Source organism: Urocitellus parryii, chromosome X, assembly GCF_045843805.1.
Source record: "Urocitellus parryii isolate mUroPar1 chromosome X, mUroPar1.hap1, whole genome shotgun sequence".
In the NCBI taxonomy this organism is placed as follows: domain Eukaryota; kingdom Metazoa; phylum Chordata; class Mammalia; order Rodentia; family Sciuridae; genus Urocitellus; species Urocitellus parryii.
In genome coordinates, this window is record NC_135547.1 from 27,445,185 (window position 1) to 27,467,081 (window position 21,897).

Consider the following 21,897-nt stretch of genomic DNA (forward strand, 5'->3'; position numbering starts at 1 on the left):
AGTTATATTTTTCTGCATCTTGATTTATTTTTTTTACCCTGAGATGCTGTTTTTTTTAACAAACACTATTTTACAGAAATAGTCTAGCATAAGTTTTTTTAACTGTTGAGAGATGATTTAACAATTCCAAATACAGTATTTCCTATCAGTTTTTCAAAGCTATTAACAAAAAAGTTTTATTCTATTTTTAAATATATCAAGCACTTCTAAATATCTAGAACTAGATATTTTACAAAAGAACTTTTCTACTATGCACATAGCACTGGTAAGTAAAACTGCACATATGGCAATGGTTATAATATGAGGTTATCTTCTTTTTTTTTTTTAAAGAGAGAGAGTTTTAATATTTATTTTTTAATTATCGGCGGACACAACATCTTTGTTTGTATGTGGTGCTGAGGATCGAACCTGGGCCGCACGCATGTCAGGCGAGCACGCTACCGCTTGAGCCACATCCCCAGCCCTTTTAGTGCTTTTATATTATTTGTTTTTAAAATTCTTGCGTGGCACTGGGGATTGAACCCAGGGTCTCTCATCTGCTAGGCAAGTGCTCTGCCATTGAGCTATAGCCATAGCCCTAGTGATTTTGTATTACATGAAGTTGTTATAAGATTGGAGAATTTACTGGGTCTTACACAATCTATTGTCAGTGTTATAGCAATTTGATTGTAGTTTTTCAGTTTCATTGCGGCATAATTGATGTACACGTCTGTGAAAACAGCACCCAAACAAGATAGTGCATATTCCTGTCTTTTTCCTTCAAATACCCTCTTATCTTTTGGTATTATCTTCCATTCCTCCTCCTTTCCTTCTCCCCAGGCCACCATAGATCTGCTTTCTGTCACTTTAGATTAGTTTGCTTTTTCTTGTCTGGCTTATTTCATTCAGCATTATTACTATTTTAGCATAATTATTTTTTCTGTGTTGGTGCCTGTATCAATAGTTCTTTCCTTTTTATTGCCGAGCAGTATTTGACTATGCATGCTACCCTTGTATTAGACTATTTGTCTATTCATTCACATGTTTGTGGACATTTGGGAGTGTTTCCTATTACAAACAATGCTGCTATGAACATTGGCGTACAAGTCTTTGTATTGACACAGATATTTCTTTCTCTTGGGTAAGTAGCCTAGGAACGGAGTAGCTGGGTCATATGGTACATTAACTTTTAAAGAAACTGCAAGTTTAGCAAAGTAGTTGTCCCATTTTACATTGCCATTAGCAGCATTTTGGAGGTACAGAGGGAGGCAAAATATTTAGTAGTTTCTTCTCCATGCTTTTGAAAAACATTTTTGAATAACTTACAAAAACTTGGAACTCTTATTGGTAAGATATCATATTTTTGTTCTTTTTTTCTTCCTTAGTGTGAGAAATTGAAAAAAAACCCCAGTGTTCTTAAATGTGTCACATAAAAGAGGGAAAAATACTTGTATTTGGATTATTTGGTTTTCTGAGTGATTGGTAAGATACTAAGAAACAGATGTTAGTGTGGCATTAATAAAATAAGTGTGGAGTTAGTAGAAGTAACTCTGAAGATCCTTTAAAAAGGTTTGGGGCAGGAATACGTTTAAGAGTTTTCTTAAAAATTCCTTCAGTTGACTATCATGAATTTATAACTTCAAATATTTAACCTCACATATCTCCCTAAATCCAGCACAGTTCTTTACTATTAGAAGAAACTGGTGTTTCTTTGCTGGCCCAATGATGTGGTTAGTTTGCATTTAGGGGCTTAATATCTAATGAAAAAATACATAATTTACAATTCTAGAGTCCCATTCAGCTTTATACAAAGCATGTGGGAACTGAAGGAACAGCAGATGGATATCACATGCTCACTCCAGGTCATAAGAATATGTTTTATTGGGCTGGGGATGTGGCTCAAGCGGTAGTGCGCTCGCCTGACATGCGTGCGGCCCAGGTTCGATCCTCAGCACCACATACCAACAAAGATGTTGTGTCCGCCGAGAACTAAGAAATAAATATTAAAAATTCTCTCTCTCTCTCTCTCTCTTAAAAAAAAAGAATATGTTTTATTGAAAGGAATGGTATATAGAATTGCTTATATTATTTACATTATTTCTCTTTTTTTGCCATGTGCAGATGGTTGAATTCTCATAACTTAAATGTTTAAATGATACAATTTCACTATAATATCATTGTGGTAACAGCTGAAGCTGAATTCATATAGAGTTAAAAAACAGGGTAGGGAGGTTGGTAGGAATGTTTATAAAGATCAGATCCAATTGCCCCTTTTTAGTTCACACTAGGAGATTAGCATGGATAAGTAGCCAGTGGACACCTAGTCAGTGCCCCACCCCTTTCCTTCCCATGCTCTACCTAGGTTGGTTGTTTTCTTCCTTTTTTTCTTGTGTCATCTAAACTCCTTTGTCATTCCCCGATTCCCTAGGTGTTCTCTCTTTGGTATCAGTAGACTACCACTTCCTTTAGGATGCTAACAAAAAACTATCAATATAAATCAGTGGTACAAGTATATTTTGTAGCTTTGTTGTATATGTAAGATAAACTATTCATGATTCTAAAAATGATAGTCCAATTTCATGAATCTAAACTTTAAACATATATTGGTGTTCTAATACTTTTCCCTAAAACATTTTTCAAAATTGCTTTAGTTGCCTATTTTGCTAAGAATTAGTAATGTGGATCTCTTTCACTAATCTGAGTAATCAAGAACTGATGAGATAGTATGACATAGAAACATGTTTATTTGACTAATATCACAGGATCTAGGCTCCAACCCAGTTCTGTCATTAACCCATTCTATGATTCTGGGCAAGTCACATTCTTATCTGTAAAATGCATGGTGTTCTTATAATTTTGGAAGTTATGAAGATTTTCCTCCAGAAGAGGGGGAGTAAACTAAAAAGAAGTTGTTTTTGAAACCATTTTTATCTTGCTATTTGTTATCCCTGAAATTTAATGGCTTTTAGTAGAAATGTCATATAATCACTTTTGAATTTGTGTATATCTCATTTGTTACAGGATGCTTTAATCTGGATCCCAATAGAGTTTTGGATGTCATTTTAGAAGTGTTTGAATGCAGGCCAGAACACGATGACTTCTTTATATCTTTATTAGAATCTTACATGAGTATGTGTGAACCGCAAACACTGTGTCATATTCTTGGGTTCAAATTCAAGTTTTACCAGGTAAAAAAAAATATGTATATACAGATTAAATTCATACTTTTATGTATATAATTTAATTTGAGTTTCATTTATAAATGATTTGTTTCAGCTCTGATTTATTTAAAGCAATGGAGAGCTAATGATGCATCATAATGAGTACCATACTAGTAGTATGAATGATGTGGTATGAAGGCATAGAGGAAAGCATGATTAAATTTTGTCTCAGAAAAGATGGATTCAGGGAAGACTTTATTGATGTAACCTTTTTTTGACCTGGTCTTTAAAGAATAAGTAGGAGTTTGTTATGAGTTTTCTATGCAGGAGTGGTAAACAGTGTGATAGTGAAGATGTGGTGTGAATATACATAACTGATTGAAGGAATGGTACAGGTCTAGAATGTGCCTGGATTATAAAATGGGAAAAGAAAGGACAGAAAATGACTCTGGAAAGGTAGGTGCACTTTAGTTGTCATAGGCCTTGAATGTTGTGTCAAGATTAGAATTTTATTATATAGAAAATGGCTATTGGAATTTTTTATGGACACGAATAAGTACGTGAGGCATATCTTACATAATTTTTCATTGAGTCTCTACAAAAGCTGTCAAGCTAATCTATGCCTCTGGTTATTTCTTTCAAATTCATCCTTCATATTATCACTGTTATATTCTTAAAAGGTTTAATTGAGGTTCAAAAATCTTTGCTTAAAAGGCTGGGGTTGTGGTTGAGCAATAGAGTGCTCACTTAGCAAGTGTGAGGCCCTGGGTTTGATCCTCAGCACCACATAAAAATAAATAAATAAAATAAAGGTATTGTGTCCGACTATAACTAAAAAATAAATATTTTAAAAAATCTTTGCTTATAGGATGAAATCCAAATGTATATGTGTAGCAGAAAAAGCTCATCAATCTGGCACTGTTCTTTTTTCCTCAAACTTATCGTAGTCATTTTTTCTCCTTAAATCTGATATTCTAGTCATTATCAAATGACTAGCTATTTCCCACATTTAGTTATAGACATTGCTATGAACTTTTGTTCATGCAGTTCCTTATAACTAGAAAACCCTCTTTCTTTTCTTCATCTTGTGAACTCCTATTTATTCTTTAAGAATAAATGTGCTACTTGCTCTATAAAGTCTTAATTGGCACTTTACCTATTCAGAATTGGTCATTTCTTAATCTGTATTCACATAAAACCTGACACACACATTTCTAACACTTCATCAGGTTACATAGAATAAACTTTTTTTTTTTTGCCAGATTGTGAGCCATATAGGGCAGATTCTATGTTTTATTAATGTCTGGAATTAGCCTATGGTGAATGTTTATTAATTGTAAATGTGTGCTCTATGTTTTATGAAGATAATTCTCTTGAGAGCAGGGAATATTTTAATTTAATAAGGCCTCCACTGTACTTTTGGTATAGCTTTGCTAATGTGCCTACTTACCTGGGATAATCAGCTACTCAAAAAAATTCTCATTCATTGAATGTTAATTATATCCTGTTGCTTTGCTAGACACTGGTAGTACTTTGCTGAAGAGGAAGGTCCATCCCTGTACTCTTGGAGCTTGTGTTTATGATAATAAGAATGATATAGCACCTGCTGCCTCTGCTTATCTTTTATTTGTGTATTCCCTGGAATGGTCCAGGAGATAGAATGCTCCAGAAGATAAAGCAGATCAGAATTCAAAAGCATATAGCTTTCAAGCCCAAACAAGGTGCATGGCAGTGTTTTGGGCAAGAGAGTACTATACATTTGTTTAAAAATTAGCAATGGCAGGGTGTACCTTTTCCTGTCAGGAGCCTGAGAAAACACTCTTAGTTTAAGGAAACAGAGTTTCAAGTACTCCATCAGATTTTAAGAGGCAGCATGATTGCTTTGGGTTTGAGAACATAAAGCCAACCTCTGTGGCAAAAGGGTAGCTAACATTTAACTTTGGGCATGATTAATTAGAATATATGTTAGGGTTTTGGATACTGTAGATTTTAGAGTATATTACAGTGAATAATGATGAACTATATAACATCAAGTTATCTCAGTGGTTGGTTTTAGAATAAAAAAATCTTATGAAAATATTCTTATGTAGCTTTTTTTTGAGCGGAATTAACGTATACTGGAGAAGTGCCTGACAGTTTTCAAATAATCCTTTTTTTTTTTTGTAGATAATGGGTATTGTTTTTCTTAATAAGAAGTATCCATCCAAAAAATATCTGATTTAGAAATAACCTGTTATTGGAAGGAGTGAGTCTCATATTGCTTTAAGTAATACTGGTCCACTGTTTCTGTTGCTAGGAACATTTTTTTCTATTGTTAAGGTTGTTTCTGTTCTAATTGTTAACATTGTTTCTATTCTAATTGCAGTAGAAAAATTGTTTCTATTGCTATTTTTTCCTTGTGAGAATCTGTTGTATCCAGGGCCACTAAAGGTAGGGAAAGAAATATCAGGGATTTTAGTTATTTTGTGATCTGGGAAGAAAAGTAAGGAAAGCTATGAAAATCAAAAACTGCTTAGGAAATATATCCTTGAGAATTGGCTCCCAGGCATGTATGGTCAACCTGTACTTTGCCTAACTCCATCATCCTCCTTTTCCATGACTTCCTGAAGATGTTTCCTCTCCTTTCTCCCAACCCATATTTTGACCAATTGGGAATTGTTTGGAACAGCAGGCTTCTGTAGGCAGAACTAAATTTTCCTACTATGATGTTGGCAAGAGGGATTTAATTCTAATATCAACCTGTGGTACTGAATGTTTTGACTTGGAAGAGTAATAGAAGATGTAAGCAGTTTTAAAGCACATGATCATTTTGAAGAGTAAGGGCAGGCACATCTCTGTTCCTCTTACAGGGTTAAGGGAAATACAGGGATAAGGTAAAGCACAAAGAACAGTAGGAAAGAAGTGCTATGAAGCATAAGGGTACTAAAAGGCAAGTTTGGCTAGAGTTGTTTTGCCACAGGAAAAGAGATTGTGGCTCTCATCTGTGTCCCAACCCCTTGATTTCTGGTTCAAAACAGTGTTAACATGGTCAAGCCCTGTTATGCTTACCCCAAATTCATTCATTTAAGAAATGTTGATTGAACACCTCTTGGGTAGTAGGTGCTGAGGCTACATCTGTAAACAAATAGAAAGATTTTTTAGACTTTCTTAATTGAGCTCATCTCTTCCCCACTCCACAGCATTGAATAATATTGACAAGGCAAATCCCTAGAAGACTCTACCTTTTGGATTTATATAATTGCTTTTTCACAGTTGGATTAATTTGTTCTTTGTCCCTGTATTTATTATATACTTGGAGTTGAGTCTAAAGGCTTGATTATACTGAGTAAAATGATTAATGACAAAAATATATGGTTATAATGTTGTATATTGCATAACTCCAATGACTATCTTTAAATGATTCAGTAATGGTGGCAGCCTGATGCCTCATTTATACAGTGACATTCCCCTTCTCATCAGTAGCAAGGTAAATACTATGTCATCTTGTGAACATTCAGTTTCTTATCAACCTTTTGTTAAATGGTTTATAATCCATGGTTAATCCTTTCTTGAGCCACATTTTTTTTTCTTAGAGGTTCTAAATTGCTGATTTACTAATGCTAATTTACCTCTATAATCATTAGCTGTCATTCTTCAACAAAGAAGAGCTGCCCTTTATCAGCTCAGGCCATTTGGTTTCCTTAAAAATGCAGTTTCTACTGGAAAGTCAGACGTGTGCTTTAATTTTTCCCATTAATTACCAGCTGTCAGAGTAAAGAGTTTCTTTGGTAGCAACCTCCAGTGGTGATATGAATGGTGAGTGGGTGTGTGGGATGTGCTTGTGCATATTTGTGTTGATTTTCAAAGGATTCATCTGACTGATTATGGTAGCAGTGAATGTTGATGAGATTCTAAATATATTTTGAAGATAGAGCAATCATAATTTTTGATGGATTGGATGCAGGATGTGAGGAAGTAGAGTGGAGGACTATTCTGAAATTTTTTTTGGACCAAGCAGCTATAAAGATGGTATTATCTACTGAGATGCGGAAAATTTCAGGTGAAATGGGTTCAGAATGTTGGAGGTGGGAATGTAGAATTCAGTTGTGTATGTGTTAATTTTTGAGATATGTGTTCCATATCCAAGTGTAAATAACTGATATTTGAATCTGGTAAATCACTGAATTTGAATCAATAACTGGATGCATGGAATCTAGTGTTCAGGAGAATGGACTGGGCTACAAATAGAAATATGTGTATCAAAAGCATATGGATGCTATTTAAAGTTGTGACATTGGATGAAGTCAGCAAAATTTGGATAGAGAGAAATATGAGGAAAGACCTAAGGACTGAACACTGGGGCACTTCAGTTGTTAAGGGGTCTGAGAGAAAGAGGAACCAGCAGAAAAAGTGGAGAAGGAACAACCTGTTTGAGGAAAACAATGAAAATGCATTTTGGAAGCTTACTTGAGGAAGAAGTGATCAACTGTGTCAAATGCTTCTGATAGGTCATTTAAGGACTGAAAATTGACTATTTGATTTATCATTTATGAGATAACAGTGAGCTATTTTGGTGGAGTTGGGGTTGTAGTAAGATATAATGGGAAGAGTTGAATTGGAGACAGAATCAACAACTGTCAAGCAGTTACTACAAATGTATGCAGACACATGGGGTGGTAGATGGTAGAGGAAATGGGTGCAAAGATGGGAGAGTGAGAACATACTTGTGTGCATATGGGAATGACTGAGTAGAAAGGGGGAAACTGCCCAGCTACTTGGGAGATTGAGGAAGGAGGATCACAAATTGGAGGCCAGCATGGGCAGCTTAGGAGAAGTCCCATCTCAAAATAAAATGCAGAAAGGGCTGGTGTATTGCTTAGTGGTAGAGTACTTGCCTAGCATGTGCTAGGCCCTTGGTTTAATCCCTAGTACCACCAAAAACAAAACAACCATCACAAACAACAACAATGACAGTCAGTGATACAGGAGAGACTTATTGGGGCAGTAGTTTTTCCTTTGCCTTGTCCTTCCTTTCACCTGCTTTCACCTCCTCTTCCTTTCCTTTTTTTTCCTCCATCATTGCTAACCCTGTGCCCCTCCCTTCCCCTCCCACTCCTCTGCCCTATCTCAACTTCGTCTATACCTCCCATGTGGAACAGTTTATTTTTGAAGAGGATAGAGAGAATGGAGTTTAGTGCTTAAGTAGATGCATAGGTTTGACTTAAAATAGGACCAAAAAGAGTTCACCTATAATAGCAGATGGGAAGGCAGCATATGTAGGTTCAGTTGTTGGTAGGTGGGTAAGTGTGATTGTGGGAATTTGTAGAAACCCAATTTATTATTCTCATTTTCTTACTGAAATGGAAAACAAAGTCGTCATTGTGGGGCGAGGTGAGGGAGACATTGGAGTTTAGAGAAGGTAGGAAGTACTTGAGTGAATGGATGAGACAAATAGAGTATAGTTAGCAGCATTCAGGGTGCACTTGATTTTTTTTTTTTTTTTTTGAGAGAGAGAAAGAGAGACAGAGGATTTTTAATATTTATTTTTTTAGTTCTCGGCGGACACAACATCTTTGTTGGTATGTGGTGCTGAGGATCGAACCCGGGCCGCACGCATGCCAGGCGAGCGCGCTACCGCTGAGCCACATCTCCAGCCCTCAGGGTGCACTTGAGGCTGGATATATGAAATTGGCATTGTAGCTATTGGTGAAATTAAGTTTTAGGATATGGAGTGAGTAGCTAGGATACGGTAAAGGAGAAGGTATTTGAAAGTGATGAAGGAATTAAAGGAATTGAGAGACTAGTGTGGTAGAAGAAGCTCATACCTGCATACGAAAACATCCAAAAGTTAGGAAGGAGGGAATCAGGTGTAGTAACATATACCTATAGAATCAGCTACTCGGGACACTGAGGCAGAAGGATCACTTGAGCCCAGTAGTTCAAGACTAGGCCGGGCAACACAGTGAGACTCTTGTCTTAATGACAATAAAAGGTAGAATTAGAGTGATAGTGAGTCAGAAGTGAAGGGAAAGTCAGAAATGAAAGAGAATTAACCCAGAGGTCTTCAGATGGCAGTGACAGGATATGACTGAAAATAACATAGTAGGGAAATCTAGAGCTCTGTCCCTCTACAGAAACAACTAATGAACTGGCAAAAACTGTCAACTTTGCAGAGCTCTAAAATCTAGTAAAAAATCTTATAACATCCAGGGAAAGGCTTTTGAAGAATGAAGCTGTAACTGTGGGGTAAAGGAGTGTTATGACATTTTAATTGTCTGCCTACTCTTCTCCATATCCAAATCAACAGTAACTGTAATGAGAGAATCCCACACTTCTGGTGCAGGTTGCTAATGCCAGAGGGAGCAAAGTATTATGTTCAAAGAATTGTATTTATGGGTCTCCATCTGTCTGGCTGCTCCCTGAAGGACCAGCTTGGTGGCCTGCCTTCGTTTCCTTTAACTGAGTGTTTTCCCATGGCTGGGGCTGCTTTTGCCAATTTGAAGGCACAACTATTGGCTGTAGCAGCCTAGAGCAAATTGAGACAAATAGCAGGGAGAGTTAGAAGCCTGAGAGGGAAGAAGTTAGAAAAGGAGATAGATGGGAAAATAAGGACTTTTATAAAGCTTTTGCATATACCAGGAAGTTGAGAAGGCCATGCCATGCTCAGAGCTAAACACATGGTTAGAAAAGTCCTAAGAAGACCCTAAGCTTTCTCCTTTGGTTGGTATGCTGTGATCAAACAGGATGTGAAGACTAAGGCAGAATTGTAAATGGCCTGGCAAAACAGTGCCTTTACACTGTATCAGTCTTCAAAGACTGGGAGTGTTCCTCCCCCATTTGTTTGCTACAGATCTTAAAGAAAATTGTCAGTCTACTAGTTGGATACTAAGTTAAAAGAAAGATTTCAGTGGCCACAAATGACAAAGAATATAGACTTTGCAAAAAGTTTAGCAAAGTCACTATTAATAACATCAATAAACCACACAAAGCACTATCGACAAATCTTTGGGGATGGGGTGGAGAATCTGATTTCTAGAGTTTTCACATAACATTCAACATGTCTAGTATTCAGTAAGAACTAATTAAGCATGGAGAGACAGTATGGCTCATTCATAAGACAAAAGAAATTATTAGAAACTGTGTCTGAGGAAAGCCCAGACATACCAAATAAAGTATTTAAACCAGTATATGCAGACATGCTTATGAAAACTAGAGTGCTGCCTCACCAAATAGGTAATAACAATAAAAAGATAAAAATTATGAAAAGGAACCAAAGACGGATTCTGGAGTTGAATGGTACAGTAATTCAAATGGAAAAATCACCAAAGTGGTTCACCAGTATATTTGAGCAGGCATAAGGAGTGGTCAGCCAACTCGATAAATCAAGTGAGTTTATGCAGTATAAGGAGCAGAAAGAGATGAAAAATGAAGAAAATTAACTGAGCCTAAGAGGATACCGTGAGATGTACCACATATGCATCGTGGGAATCCTGGATGGAGAAGAGAGAGAAAGGGACAGAAAGAATATCTGAAGAAATAATGGTTGAAAACTTCCCAAATCTGATGAAAGATATGAATCTACACGTCTAAGCAGCTCAGTGAAGATCAAGCAGGATAAACTTAAAATTCCACACTGAGACATTAAAGTTTTTAAAAGACTAAGATAAAAAATGAATATTGTGGGGCTGGGGATGTGGCTCAAGCCTTAGCGCGCTCGCCTGGCATGCCTGCGGCCCAGGTTCGATCCTCAGCACCACATACAAACAAAGATATTGTGTCCGCCAAGAACTAAAAAATAAATATTAAAAAAATTTCTCTCTCTTTTTTTTTTTTAAATTAATATTGTGAATGGTAAGAGAGATACCCATCAATGCAGGGGATCCTTAGTAAAGTTGACATCTGATTTCTCTTTGGAAACCATGGAAATCAGAAGGTAAATATAATGGCATATAGGAAAAAACTAAGTCAAGAATTCTGTTTTGCAAAACTATGTTTGAAAAGTGAGAAATCTTGATAACTAAAGCCAAGGGATATTGTTGCTAATAGACCTGCCCTATAGTAAATGTTAAACAGTCTTTCATGTTGAAATGACAATAACTTGAAGCCATATGGAAAATAAAGAACACTGGCAAAGGTAACTACATAAGTAAAATATAAAAGCCAGTATTATTATACGTTTGGTTTATAACTCCTCTTTTTTCCCTGTATGATTTCTAAAAAAGACATAAAACAATAATTATTGATCTGGTAAGTGGCATACTGTATGAAGATGTGATTTGTGACTAGCAATTTAAAGAGGGAAGGAGGGAGGGAGAGATGTATATGTATAGACTTTTTAAATACCATTGAAGCTAAGTTGGTATTTATTCAAACTAGATTGTTCTGAGTTTAAATATTAATTGCAATATCCAAGGTAATCACTAAGGGGAAAAAACAGAAAAGGAAAAGAAGGAATAAAAATGGCACATACTCACAGTGCAATCAAACATGAGAGAGGACAGTAATGGAGGAAATGAGGAACAAAAAAGTATGAAAATAAATAGGAAAATGCCAGAAGTTTGTCCTTATCAGTAATTATTTTAAATGTAAATAGATCAAAACTCACTTTAAATAGTTTCAAATAGTTTTATATAAAGCAGCATTTGGCAGAATGTGTGATCCAGCAATGTGTTTTCTGTAAGAAACTCAGTTTATAGCAAAAAGATACAAAAATTGAAAGTGAAAGTATTGAAAAAGATATTCCATATAAGTAGTATTGAGGAAAAAGCTGGGATGAGTTGATTAATATCAGACAAAACAGACTTTAAGGCAAAAATATTTACAAGATAATGAAGGACTTTATAGATAAAATGGACAACATATCATGAAGATATAATAGTTGTATAAATATATGTGTACTGAATACCAGGTCTCCTAAGTATATGAAGAAAACATTGATAGAATTGGAGGAAAGTTATCATCATAGGACATTTCTATATCCTGCTCTCATTCATGGTTAAGACAACTAGACAAAAGTAAGGAAATAAAAGATTTGAACAATAAGCTAATTAGGTCTGATAGACATGTATAGAATGCTCAACAACAGAATACATTTTTCTCAACGTACATGGGATGTTCTCCAGCATAGACCATATATCAGATTACAAAACAAGTTTTTTTTTTTTTTGGGGGGGGGGTGGGTGGCTACTGGGATTTGAGCCCAGGAGTGCATAATCACTGAGCCCCAATCCCAGCCCTTTTTATATTTTAATTTGAGACAGAGCTTTGCTAAGTTGCTGAGACTTGCTTTGAACTTGTGAGCCTCCTACCTCAGCCTCCTGAGCCACTGGGATTACAAGTGTATGCCACAACACCCGACCAAAACGATACTTAATTGAAATCACACAAAGTATCTTCTAACTACAATAGAGTGAAATTAGATTATAGCTATAATGAAGGGTAGTGAGTGATATGAAATTCAAAGCTGAAAAGGCTTTAGGGAGGATGGAGGGAGAACTGGCTGGAAATATGGAAATAATGCTCCTACATTAACCCAGGCTTGATAGTATGAGGGTTACTATGCCATTGGTGTTCTCAGAGTGAGCCAAGGTCTCTATTCAAGCATCAAGGTAGAGGGAACATTTAGAGGAGAGGTCAGAATATAGGGTGTTTTGCTGAGTGTAATCATGAATTTCAGAGGATTCCATGGAAGTATTTTAAGAATGTGGAAAAGTGAAATAGGACAGAATTGGGATTGTGTGGAATAATATAGGGATCAGAGTATGGGAGTTGATATTTGACCTCTGAGTCTGTGATTTCTTGTGGTAATTTGTTTATTAAACAAGGATAAAGAGAATAGTTAAAGTGGTACTTGTGCTTTCAAGTCAGGTAGTAGAGGCGAAGTTGTCAGTAAGTTTTTGTGAGTTTGTTTTGATATCCTGACCACCATTTGTTTTTATTAAAAAATGTTTGTGGGCTGGGGATGTGGCTCAAGTGGTAGCGCGCTCGCCTGGCATGCGTGCAGCCCGGGTTTGATCCTCAGCACCACATACAAAGATGTTGTGTCTACTGAAAACTAAAAAAATAAATATTAAAATTCATTCTCATTCTCTCATATTCTCTCTCTCTCTCTCTCTCTCTCTCTCTCTCTCTCTCTCTCTCTCTCCTCTCTCTCTAAAAAAAATAAAATGTTTGATACTAAATAATCATTTTGAAACCAGGACACTATTGTTAAATCAAAGATTATCTTATCTGTCTTAAAAAATAAAGTGTAACAATGCCTTCTTTAAATGGAGTGTATTAGTTTGGTTATTTTCATATTTTATATTCACAGTACCCATCACAACTATGGAAGGAGTCTTAGCTACAGAGGTTTTCTGTTCATTATTGAGTAGCATAATAGGATAGTGTGTTGTTACTCTTTGCTTTTCATTTACATTTTATTTACAGTATTGCCTATTATTCTCACTAGACTTTTTTATTCCTCTGACCCTAGCAGTTTAAAAATTATCTTAAAAAATGGGCACCATTCCAAGATCCTTGTGTTTCTCTGTAGGGGCCTCACGGCTGGTCTGGAATTGACTTTGCCATTCTGTATCTTATCCATCTGTAATTTGTGTAGATACTTGTTTTAAAGGGGAAGTCAGTGGGAAAGCAGATACACTTAATATATAACCCAAGAAATAAAAGTGTAAGGGGAAATTGCAAGTCAAATACCGATGTACTTCCAAGTTTGTTGGCCTTATCTATCTGCATGTCTACTGAGAGAACTACTTGAAAAAGCAATTTATGAAAACGTACATGTTAACAGAAATGCAGACAAAATATTATGCAGTATAAAAATCTCACTTGTTAGATTTTATTTAAATATTAGCATGCATTGTAAAAGGTGTCTATTTTTGAAACTGTTTTCCTTTTGTTCATCAGATGTTGGAATGTGAAAAGGGATGCTGACAAAATAATCTTTGTCCTAAATTCAGTGTTTGGTATGCTAAGGAAGAGCAATGAAGTATATTCTTGAATTATTCAATCTAATTGTTTTTATTATTGGTTAATAAAAAATCTGATTTTAATTGTTGTGCTTTATATACTGAGTAGAAACTTTTCTTTTGTTTTTCAAGGAACCAAATGGGGAGACTCCATCATCTTTATACAGAGTTGCAGCAGTACTTCTGCAATTTAATCTTATTGATTTAGATGATCTTTATGTACATGTAAGTCAAGTGGGCTGCTAATAATATTTGGTTGTCCATCCCAGGGGTGGGGAAGAGGAGTAGGCAGCCATGTAGCACTTCCAAGTTTGGTTCTAGGATTGCAAGTTGTCTTTTTTTTGAATCCCTAATACATTCTTGCTTTGCATGTACTGTATAAAGTGGCACATTTAATTATTTGACCAACAATGGAAATTATATGGTCTATAAAAATCAAGGTTGGATATGAAGTTTCAGTTCTTTAAATCATCATCAAGTTGTATATCATGGTGAAAAAGGCAAAGTTCTGACCCAATGTGATTTTAGTTTTTTCTACTAGATACAGATTATGGGAAATGTGAAATTATCTAGGTACTTCTTTCTTCTATCTGCAGTGCTTTAATCTTAGGCATTCAAGACAAATGAGGAACTCCATTAGTGTATTTTTCTTTTTAGTATTTTTAAAAATACTCTTCTTATGATTTTACTGTGTAATAAGTGACTACTATTGTGCTTTTATTGCTGGATCCAAGATTTAGAAGAGTCTGTGATTGTGATAGAATACCTCTAGTTTAGACAAAGCCAGGTTTTGCAGTGTAAAAATTGTTTTATTAGGTTTTGCATTAGGATATCTATGGACTTAAATTAGTCCAAAGCTAACATCATTTTTCCTGACTTTGAAGTATCTCTATAAACTTCCTTTCCCATTTTTGTATACTGTGGCTATGATATGTTGTGAAAGTTGGTTTCTACCTTGGAAGCAGTCATAGTCTAGCAAGGAAGATAAAAAAATTTGCATTGTGTATTAAGTACTCTATTGGAGATATTCACAAAATGCTGTGGGATCACTTTGTGTGTTGCAGGGTGGTGTTGGAAGACTCTTCCAAACTAGTGACGTTGAACTAAAATCTTGATAGATGAGTAGGAGTTGTTCAGGTTTAAAAGGTAACAAGCTCTATAGGTAGAATTAACTGAGTATAAAGGCAAGTGATCCTTTAGGAAGCTTAGAGAGAGTGGTTGGAGCCTAAGTGTGTTATGTACAAGGATTGAGGATAGAGAACTATAGGAAGGGCCTAAACTATAAGAAGGGCTTTTAGTGCACCGAGCCAGGAGTTTGGATTTTTCTCTTGGATGGACACAATACCTTTATTTAAAATTATTTAGAATTTAAAGAGAAATGATTTACAAACCGAGAATGAAAAATTGGCCAGAAAAGAGAGAATTTGAGGATATATAGTAGTCTGGTATAACAAATGGAAGATTTAAAATGATGATTTAGTACTGATTTGTTTAACAATAAATTCAAGCAGACCAAGTGTTTCTGTTAAGATGGCAAAGGTTGTCAGAATGGGATCTAAAAACCAGTTTATTGTTTATGTGAGACACAGGCAAAACCCAATGATAAAAAGGTATTGAAAGTAAAAGAGTGAGAAAAATAAATCAAAGAAATTATTATTGTTAGAAAAAAGAGACTTTCTGGTTAAAAAAAGATAAAAAGATCACTTCATAATAATAAAATTGTGTTCACTAGGAAGACAAAATAGTTCTAACTTTATATTATACTCAAAAACATGTTCTCAAAATAGAAAACTAGTAATTGAGATAACTATAAGAAGCATATAGTTTGCCCCTTAGAGGCAGTTGCTGTAGTCCAGATAAGAGAGAAGAATATAGGCCAGGCATATAAGTGAAGCAATAAGGATGTGTTTGCCACACAGAATGAGAGAAAGTCTTTGCTTTCCTCTTTCCACCATTCCATAATGACTTTTCTCTCTCCCTCTCTTTTTTCAAATAACAGGATGGAGTCTACAATATTTAATATTTCACCTTTTATTGTTTACTTTGCATTAGTCTTAGTTATTAAATTAGATCATATATTCCTGGGGGGTAGTAGTACTTCTCTTGTAGTTCATCATAGGTACCTGCCAGAAACTATTAAGTAATAATTTGTTGATTGTATTTTTCTTTATTGGAGTTATTATATTTAATGTTTACATTACTGTCTTCTACTCATACAATGTGGCTGTACTTCAGATCACCTGAACCTTTTTCATAATGGAGATTTGATCTACACAATTTCTCTTTGCAAAAATTTACAAACTAGTTTGTGACTTAGGTCAAAAAAATTCTTAGAAAATGAAAACTGGGGATATAGCTCAATGGTATAGCACTTGCCTAGTGTGTGTGAGACCCTAAGTTTAATCCCTAGTACCAAAGGGAAAAAAAGGAAAAAGGTCTAATCATTAATTTTTGTACTTGATAATTTTCATTTAAAGATTCAACAGTAGCTCACTTCTCCCAAATTTGATCTATATACAGTACTTAACTTGGAGTTTGATTTTTAAAAAAGAAAATGTTATATATGTGTGTGTGTGTGTGTGTGTGTATACACACACATATTTTAATATTTGGACACAATACTTCATTTATTTTTATTTGGTGCTGGGGATCAAACCCAGTGCCTTGCAAGTGCTAGGCAAGTGCTCTACCACTGAGCCACAACCCCAGCCCCAAATGTTATATTTTTAATGGAGAAGATCCTTATTTTTTGGGGGGTAAACTAATAAATTTAATGGTAAGAATCACTGTTGTAGTAGTAATTTAGGACCTTTACCAGATAGAAGGTGTGGAACTTTGAAATGCTGCCTGATTTTAAAGTATAAAATTCATGTAGCTAAAAGGTACACTTTGCTTGCATTTATTGTTAAACTCAAGAATTGAGTGAAACTTAGATAGGAAATCACAGTCACAAATAAGTAGACTACTTATTTACATTTTTATCAAATTTATCAAAAAATTTACATATTTATTTTGAGACTAGATATTGCTTTTTATGTGAGCAAATAGTTGTTATTAGCTGTTTTATGAAATTCTAATGAACCATTTTTAGCTTCTTCCAGCTGATAATTGCATTATGGATGAACACAAACGAGAAATTGTGGAAGCTAAGCAAATCGTTAGAAAACTTACGATGGTTGTGTTGTCTTCTGAAAAAATTGATGAGCGAGAGAAAGAAAAGGAAAAAGAAGAGGACAAAGTAGATAAGGTATATAATTTTTAAAAAAAACTTTTTTTAGTTGTAGATGGACATAATACCTTTATTTTATTTATTTATTTTATGTGGTGCTGAGGATCGAACCCAGTTCCTCACACATGCTAGGCAAGTGCTCTACTGCTTGAGCCACAACTGCAGCCCCAGAATATGATTTTATTCTAGTAAAAAAGACTAGCATTATTCATTTAGAATTATAAAATTTAACTTATAATAGTTAATCAAGTTAATGTAAGCATGATTTCTTAATTTTGGTCATTCTAAAACTTGATTTTGGAGACAATTATTTTGTAGAAATGTTTTTTTTTTAAGTCAGAGGAAAATAAAAGGGAGAGGGAATTTCAAGATAGAGGAAAGATGAGTAGATGTGAAGGGGATTAAGGTGGAGGAAGGAGGGATGGGAAAAGGGAAGAACTGTGGAATGAATCTGTCCAAACTTTTGTATTCATGTACATGAATATATCACAGTGAATCCCAACATCAAGTATACCCACAAGACATACATTGAAAAAAAAAATACTATATATTGCAGAAAGAACAGTAGAGGGAGGGGATGAGGGAGAGGGAAGATGGGGGAGGGGGAAGTACTTGGGACTGAATTAGGCTAATTTGTATTCCATGCTTTTGTGATTATGTCAAAATGTATACTTAAATTATATATAACTGAAAAGAATCAATCAAAACAAAAAATCTGAATGGCATCTTCCCAAAAGAGGATGCCCTTTTAAAAATTTCAAAATGTATTTCATGTAAAATCACAAATTGTAATGCTTATATATTAATGCCTCTCAGATCGTAAAGGGATTCTCAAAGATAAATGAATTCTAGCTCCCTGTGGCACAATATAACATTACATAGAACTAAATTTTAAGTTTATAAACTGTAATGCCTGTGTTTGCTAAATAGAAAAGCAGATCCTGGTTTTCTTCCCTGCCCCCTTCTTTTTTTTTTCCCTGACAATGGAGAGGGAGCCCAGGGGGACTCTACCACTGAGCTACATCCCCATCACTTTTTATTTTTAATTTTGAAACAGTGTCTCAGTTGTTGACCTTGAATTTACGATCCTCCTGCTTAGTCTTCTGAGTTGCTGGGATTACAGGCTTGCGCCCCCATACCTGGCTCAATGTCTATATTCTAAGCATCTTTGTTGTGCCTATTCATTTTTAGCCACCTGACAACCAAAAACTTGGTTTGTTGGAAGCCTTATTAAAGATTGGCGATTGGCAGCATGCACAGAACATTATGGATCAGATGCCTCCGTACTATGCAGCTTCACATAAACTAATAGCCCTTGCTATTTGCAAGCTAATCCATATCACTATTGAGCCTCTTTACAGAAGGTATGTAACTAACCATTCAGGTAGAAATAGTTTAGGACTACCAAAAATATCCGTGTATTTATATTGTCTTCTCAAACCAAGCATATATTTTAGTACATTTTCTCAATAGATATGAACTATTCAGAGTGATGAGTCTGATATATGTTAATGAGTTACTTCTAACATCTAGTTCAGGGGTTCTAGAATGTGTGCTGCAATGCAGTATGAAAAGTATAGGTTAAACTTGTGGGTTGGGTTTGCTCTGTAGAGTGAAAACTTCATTATCCATTAACTTTTCTTCTTTTCTTGAGAGGCAGAGAATTTCTGAAGTTTTACGTAGCGGAATATGTATTTGTCCTGGGTTGAATGGCTCTGAGTGAGGACTTTGCCACTCCGCTTGCTTTATCTCCAATCCTGGCATATAGGCTGTTATTTGGGAAATTACTAGTCTAGCCACTCTCATCATCCCTAGTTACTGTGCCACAGTCCTCTAGTCTTTAGCCTACTTGCAGGGTACTTAGCAGTATTAGTAGCAGTGCTGGCTTTAACCCCGTAGATCAGAGCCTTCCTCAAAAGTTTCAACATTGAGACTGATGCGTAGCTACTGGCTGCTGCCTTCAGTGCCACCTGGGCCATGGACCGTGAAGGTTTTTCCTTATAGAGTGACCCTCTGTGACGCCATAGTGGTACATTTACTCAGAAGATGAGAACTCTGGGCATGCTGTCCTTTTTATTATGATATTCTCTTATTATGCAGCTAACCTTCTGTACCACATCCTCCTTCTTACTCAGTCCTAGGTAGTGGGGCCTAGTTTGGGGTATGTTTTATTGATATGAATTAGTATTGTTATATCTATATTCTTTTTTGGTTTCATTTTTTAGTATATCTGAGGTGTTCCTCCTTTGTTCTCCATTCTCATATCCAAATTCTTTATACTGGCCAGGTTTAATTTAAAACAGTTTCATTTGATGTAAGTTAAATATTACTTGATCTGTCTTTCTCTGATTTCTGTTTTTAAGGTGTTAATTTGAGCCATTCTCCTCTGAACTCTAATTTTATTCTTAATATTATTTTTGTTTTTCTACAGTTAAGAATCATTTGGTATAATAAAGTTAGGCATGATTAAAATACAGAAAGAAAATGTGAGCAAGGAAAGATTCACTTACTTAGATGATCATTTTAACTTAAAATGGCAGATATTGTGTGTATATATTTATAATTTTTCTCTTCTTTTTAAAGAGTTGGCGTTCCTAAAGGTGCTAAAGGCTCACCTGTTAATGCTTTGCAAAACAAGAAAGCACCAAAGCAGGCAGAAACTTTTGAAGATTTGAGGAGAGACGTATTCAATATGTTCTGTTACCTCGGTCCCCACCTTTCTCACGATCCCATTTTATTTGCAAAAGTGGTGCGCATAGGCAAGTCATTTATGAAGGAGGTTAGTAAGATTTTTTTCTTCCTGGTAGAAAACTAAATGTTGGAATGAAAATGTTTGGAATATATTTGTATTTTATGAACATTTCTAGGAACAAAAATAAAGTAAACCTAATTTAAGAAAACGTTATTGAGGTTTGTGGTAAGTCCTTTGTGTCCTAACCATAGACATGTATCTGTGTAAAAAATCTAGCTAAATTATTATTCAAACCTCCTTCCTCTCTCTGTGCCTCCAAATGGCTTTTGACAAATGGTCGCCTTTTGAATCCCCTTGTAATGATTACTTTGTATTCTTTTCCCTTGTCTTCTACTCTTTTTCTTGACTAGAGTTTTGAATCATTACTGTTATTTTTATGAAGCCCTTTCAATATCAGACTGTTGAGGACACATTGTTTTATTTATTTATTCTTTTTACTTATTTTTTTCATGTTGGAGATTGAGCTCATGGCTTCACACATGCTAAGCATGCATTGTACTGCTGAGCTATGCTCTTGGCCCCTTCATTTTTTTAAAAAACTTTTTTATTAAAATAAAACATATACAAAAAAACACATAATAACTAAATAGCTCAGTGACTTTTCCCAAACTCTCACACACGTGTCTAACACCCAAGCCAAGAAATAGAATAGTACCAGCAACTCAAAGTCTCCTTTGTATGCCCTTTAAGTCACCACCCCAGGCATGACTTTATGCTGTTTTTTTTTTTTTTTTAACTTTTAAAATCCACTTTGAGGTAAAATTTACATATAGTTAGTTTCTTCAATCTTAATTTATAGATCAAAGAGTTTTGTCAAATGTATAGTTGTATGTTTATCACCACCATCAACCAGAATAATCTGTGAAATATTTTCATTATCCAGAAAGTTTCCTCTTACTTCCTTTATTTTCATTATCCTTCAGTTTCCTCTTTACATTGCTGGTTCGTGGCAACCTCTGATAGGCTTCCTGCCCACTATATTTTTGCTTTTCCTAGAACTTCATATGAATGAAGTTGTATGTGATTTCTTCCACTTAATACTTTTGAAATTCATCCAAGGTGTTACATATGACATTAGTTCCTTTTGCTGAATAATACTTCATTATATAGACATACCAGAGTTTATCCATACACCATTTGATGGGATTTTAGGTTGTTGCTAGTTGGGGGCTTTTATAAATAAAGCTGCTTTGAATCTTGTACAAGTATTTTGGGAGGTACTTATTTTTGTGTCACCAGGGGTGGGATTGCTGGGTCACGTCAGTAAGTTTATGTTTAACTTTATAAGAAATTGCCAAACTGTTCAAACTGTTTCAAAGTGTCTATACCATTTTGCATACATGGAAGCAATTGTCTGAGACTTCCTTACCACTACTTGGTATTGTCACTCTCTTAAATTTCAGTCATTCTAGTGAGTATGTTGTGGTATCTCATTGTTGCTTCTAATCTTCATCTCATGACTAGTGATGTTGAGCATCATTTCATGAGTGTACTTGTCATTTGTAATCATCTTTAGCAAAGTGTATGTTACTTTCCCGTTTTTAAATTGTGTTGTCCTTTTATTTCTGAGTTCTAAGAGTTCTTTGTATATTGTGGTATGCGTATAAGGTCTTTATCAGATATGTGATTTTGAACTTTTTTTTTTCAGTCTGGTTTCCCTTTTTATCTTGTTGTCTTTTGAAAAGGAAAAAAAATAATTTTGGTTAATTCCAATTTAAAAGTATTTTTCTTTTATAGTTTATGTTTTATACCTTAAGAAAACTTTGCCCAACTCAAGGACTTGAAGCTAAAAAAAAAAAATTCTTTCTTTTCAGTTGTAAAACAAAACAT

General features: G+C 35.1%; 1 protein-coding gene across 8 annotated transcripts in view; it reads left to right on the forward strand.

Annotated features, from left to right (window-relative positions):
• Thoc2 (THO complex subunit 2) overlaps positions 1 to 21,897 on the forward strand; it is a 127,147-nt gene that overhangs the window by 42,086 nt on the left and 63,164 nt on the right. For all 8 annotated transcript variants that reach the window (XM_077793550.1, XM_077793552.1, XM_026413616.2 and 5 more), the window contains 5 exons: positions 3,001 to 3,167; positions 14,219 to 14,311; positions 17,178 to 17,333; positions 18,507 to 18,679; positions 19,899 to 20,094. In XM_077793550.1, coding sequence (XP_077649676.1) covers positions 3,001 to 3,167; positions 14,219 to 14,311; positions 17,178 to 17,333; positions 18,507 to 18,679; positions 19,899 to 20,094 — 785 coding nt within the window. The remainder of the gene's footprint in view (positions 1 to 3,000; positions 3,168 to 14,218; positions 14,312 to 17,177; positions 17,334 to 18,506; positions 18,680 to 19,898; positions 20,095 to 21,897) is intronic.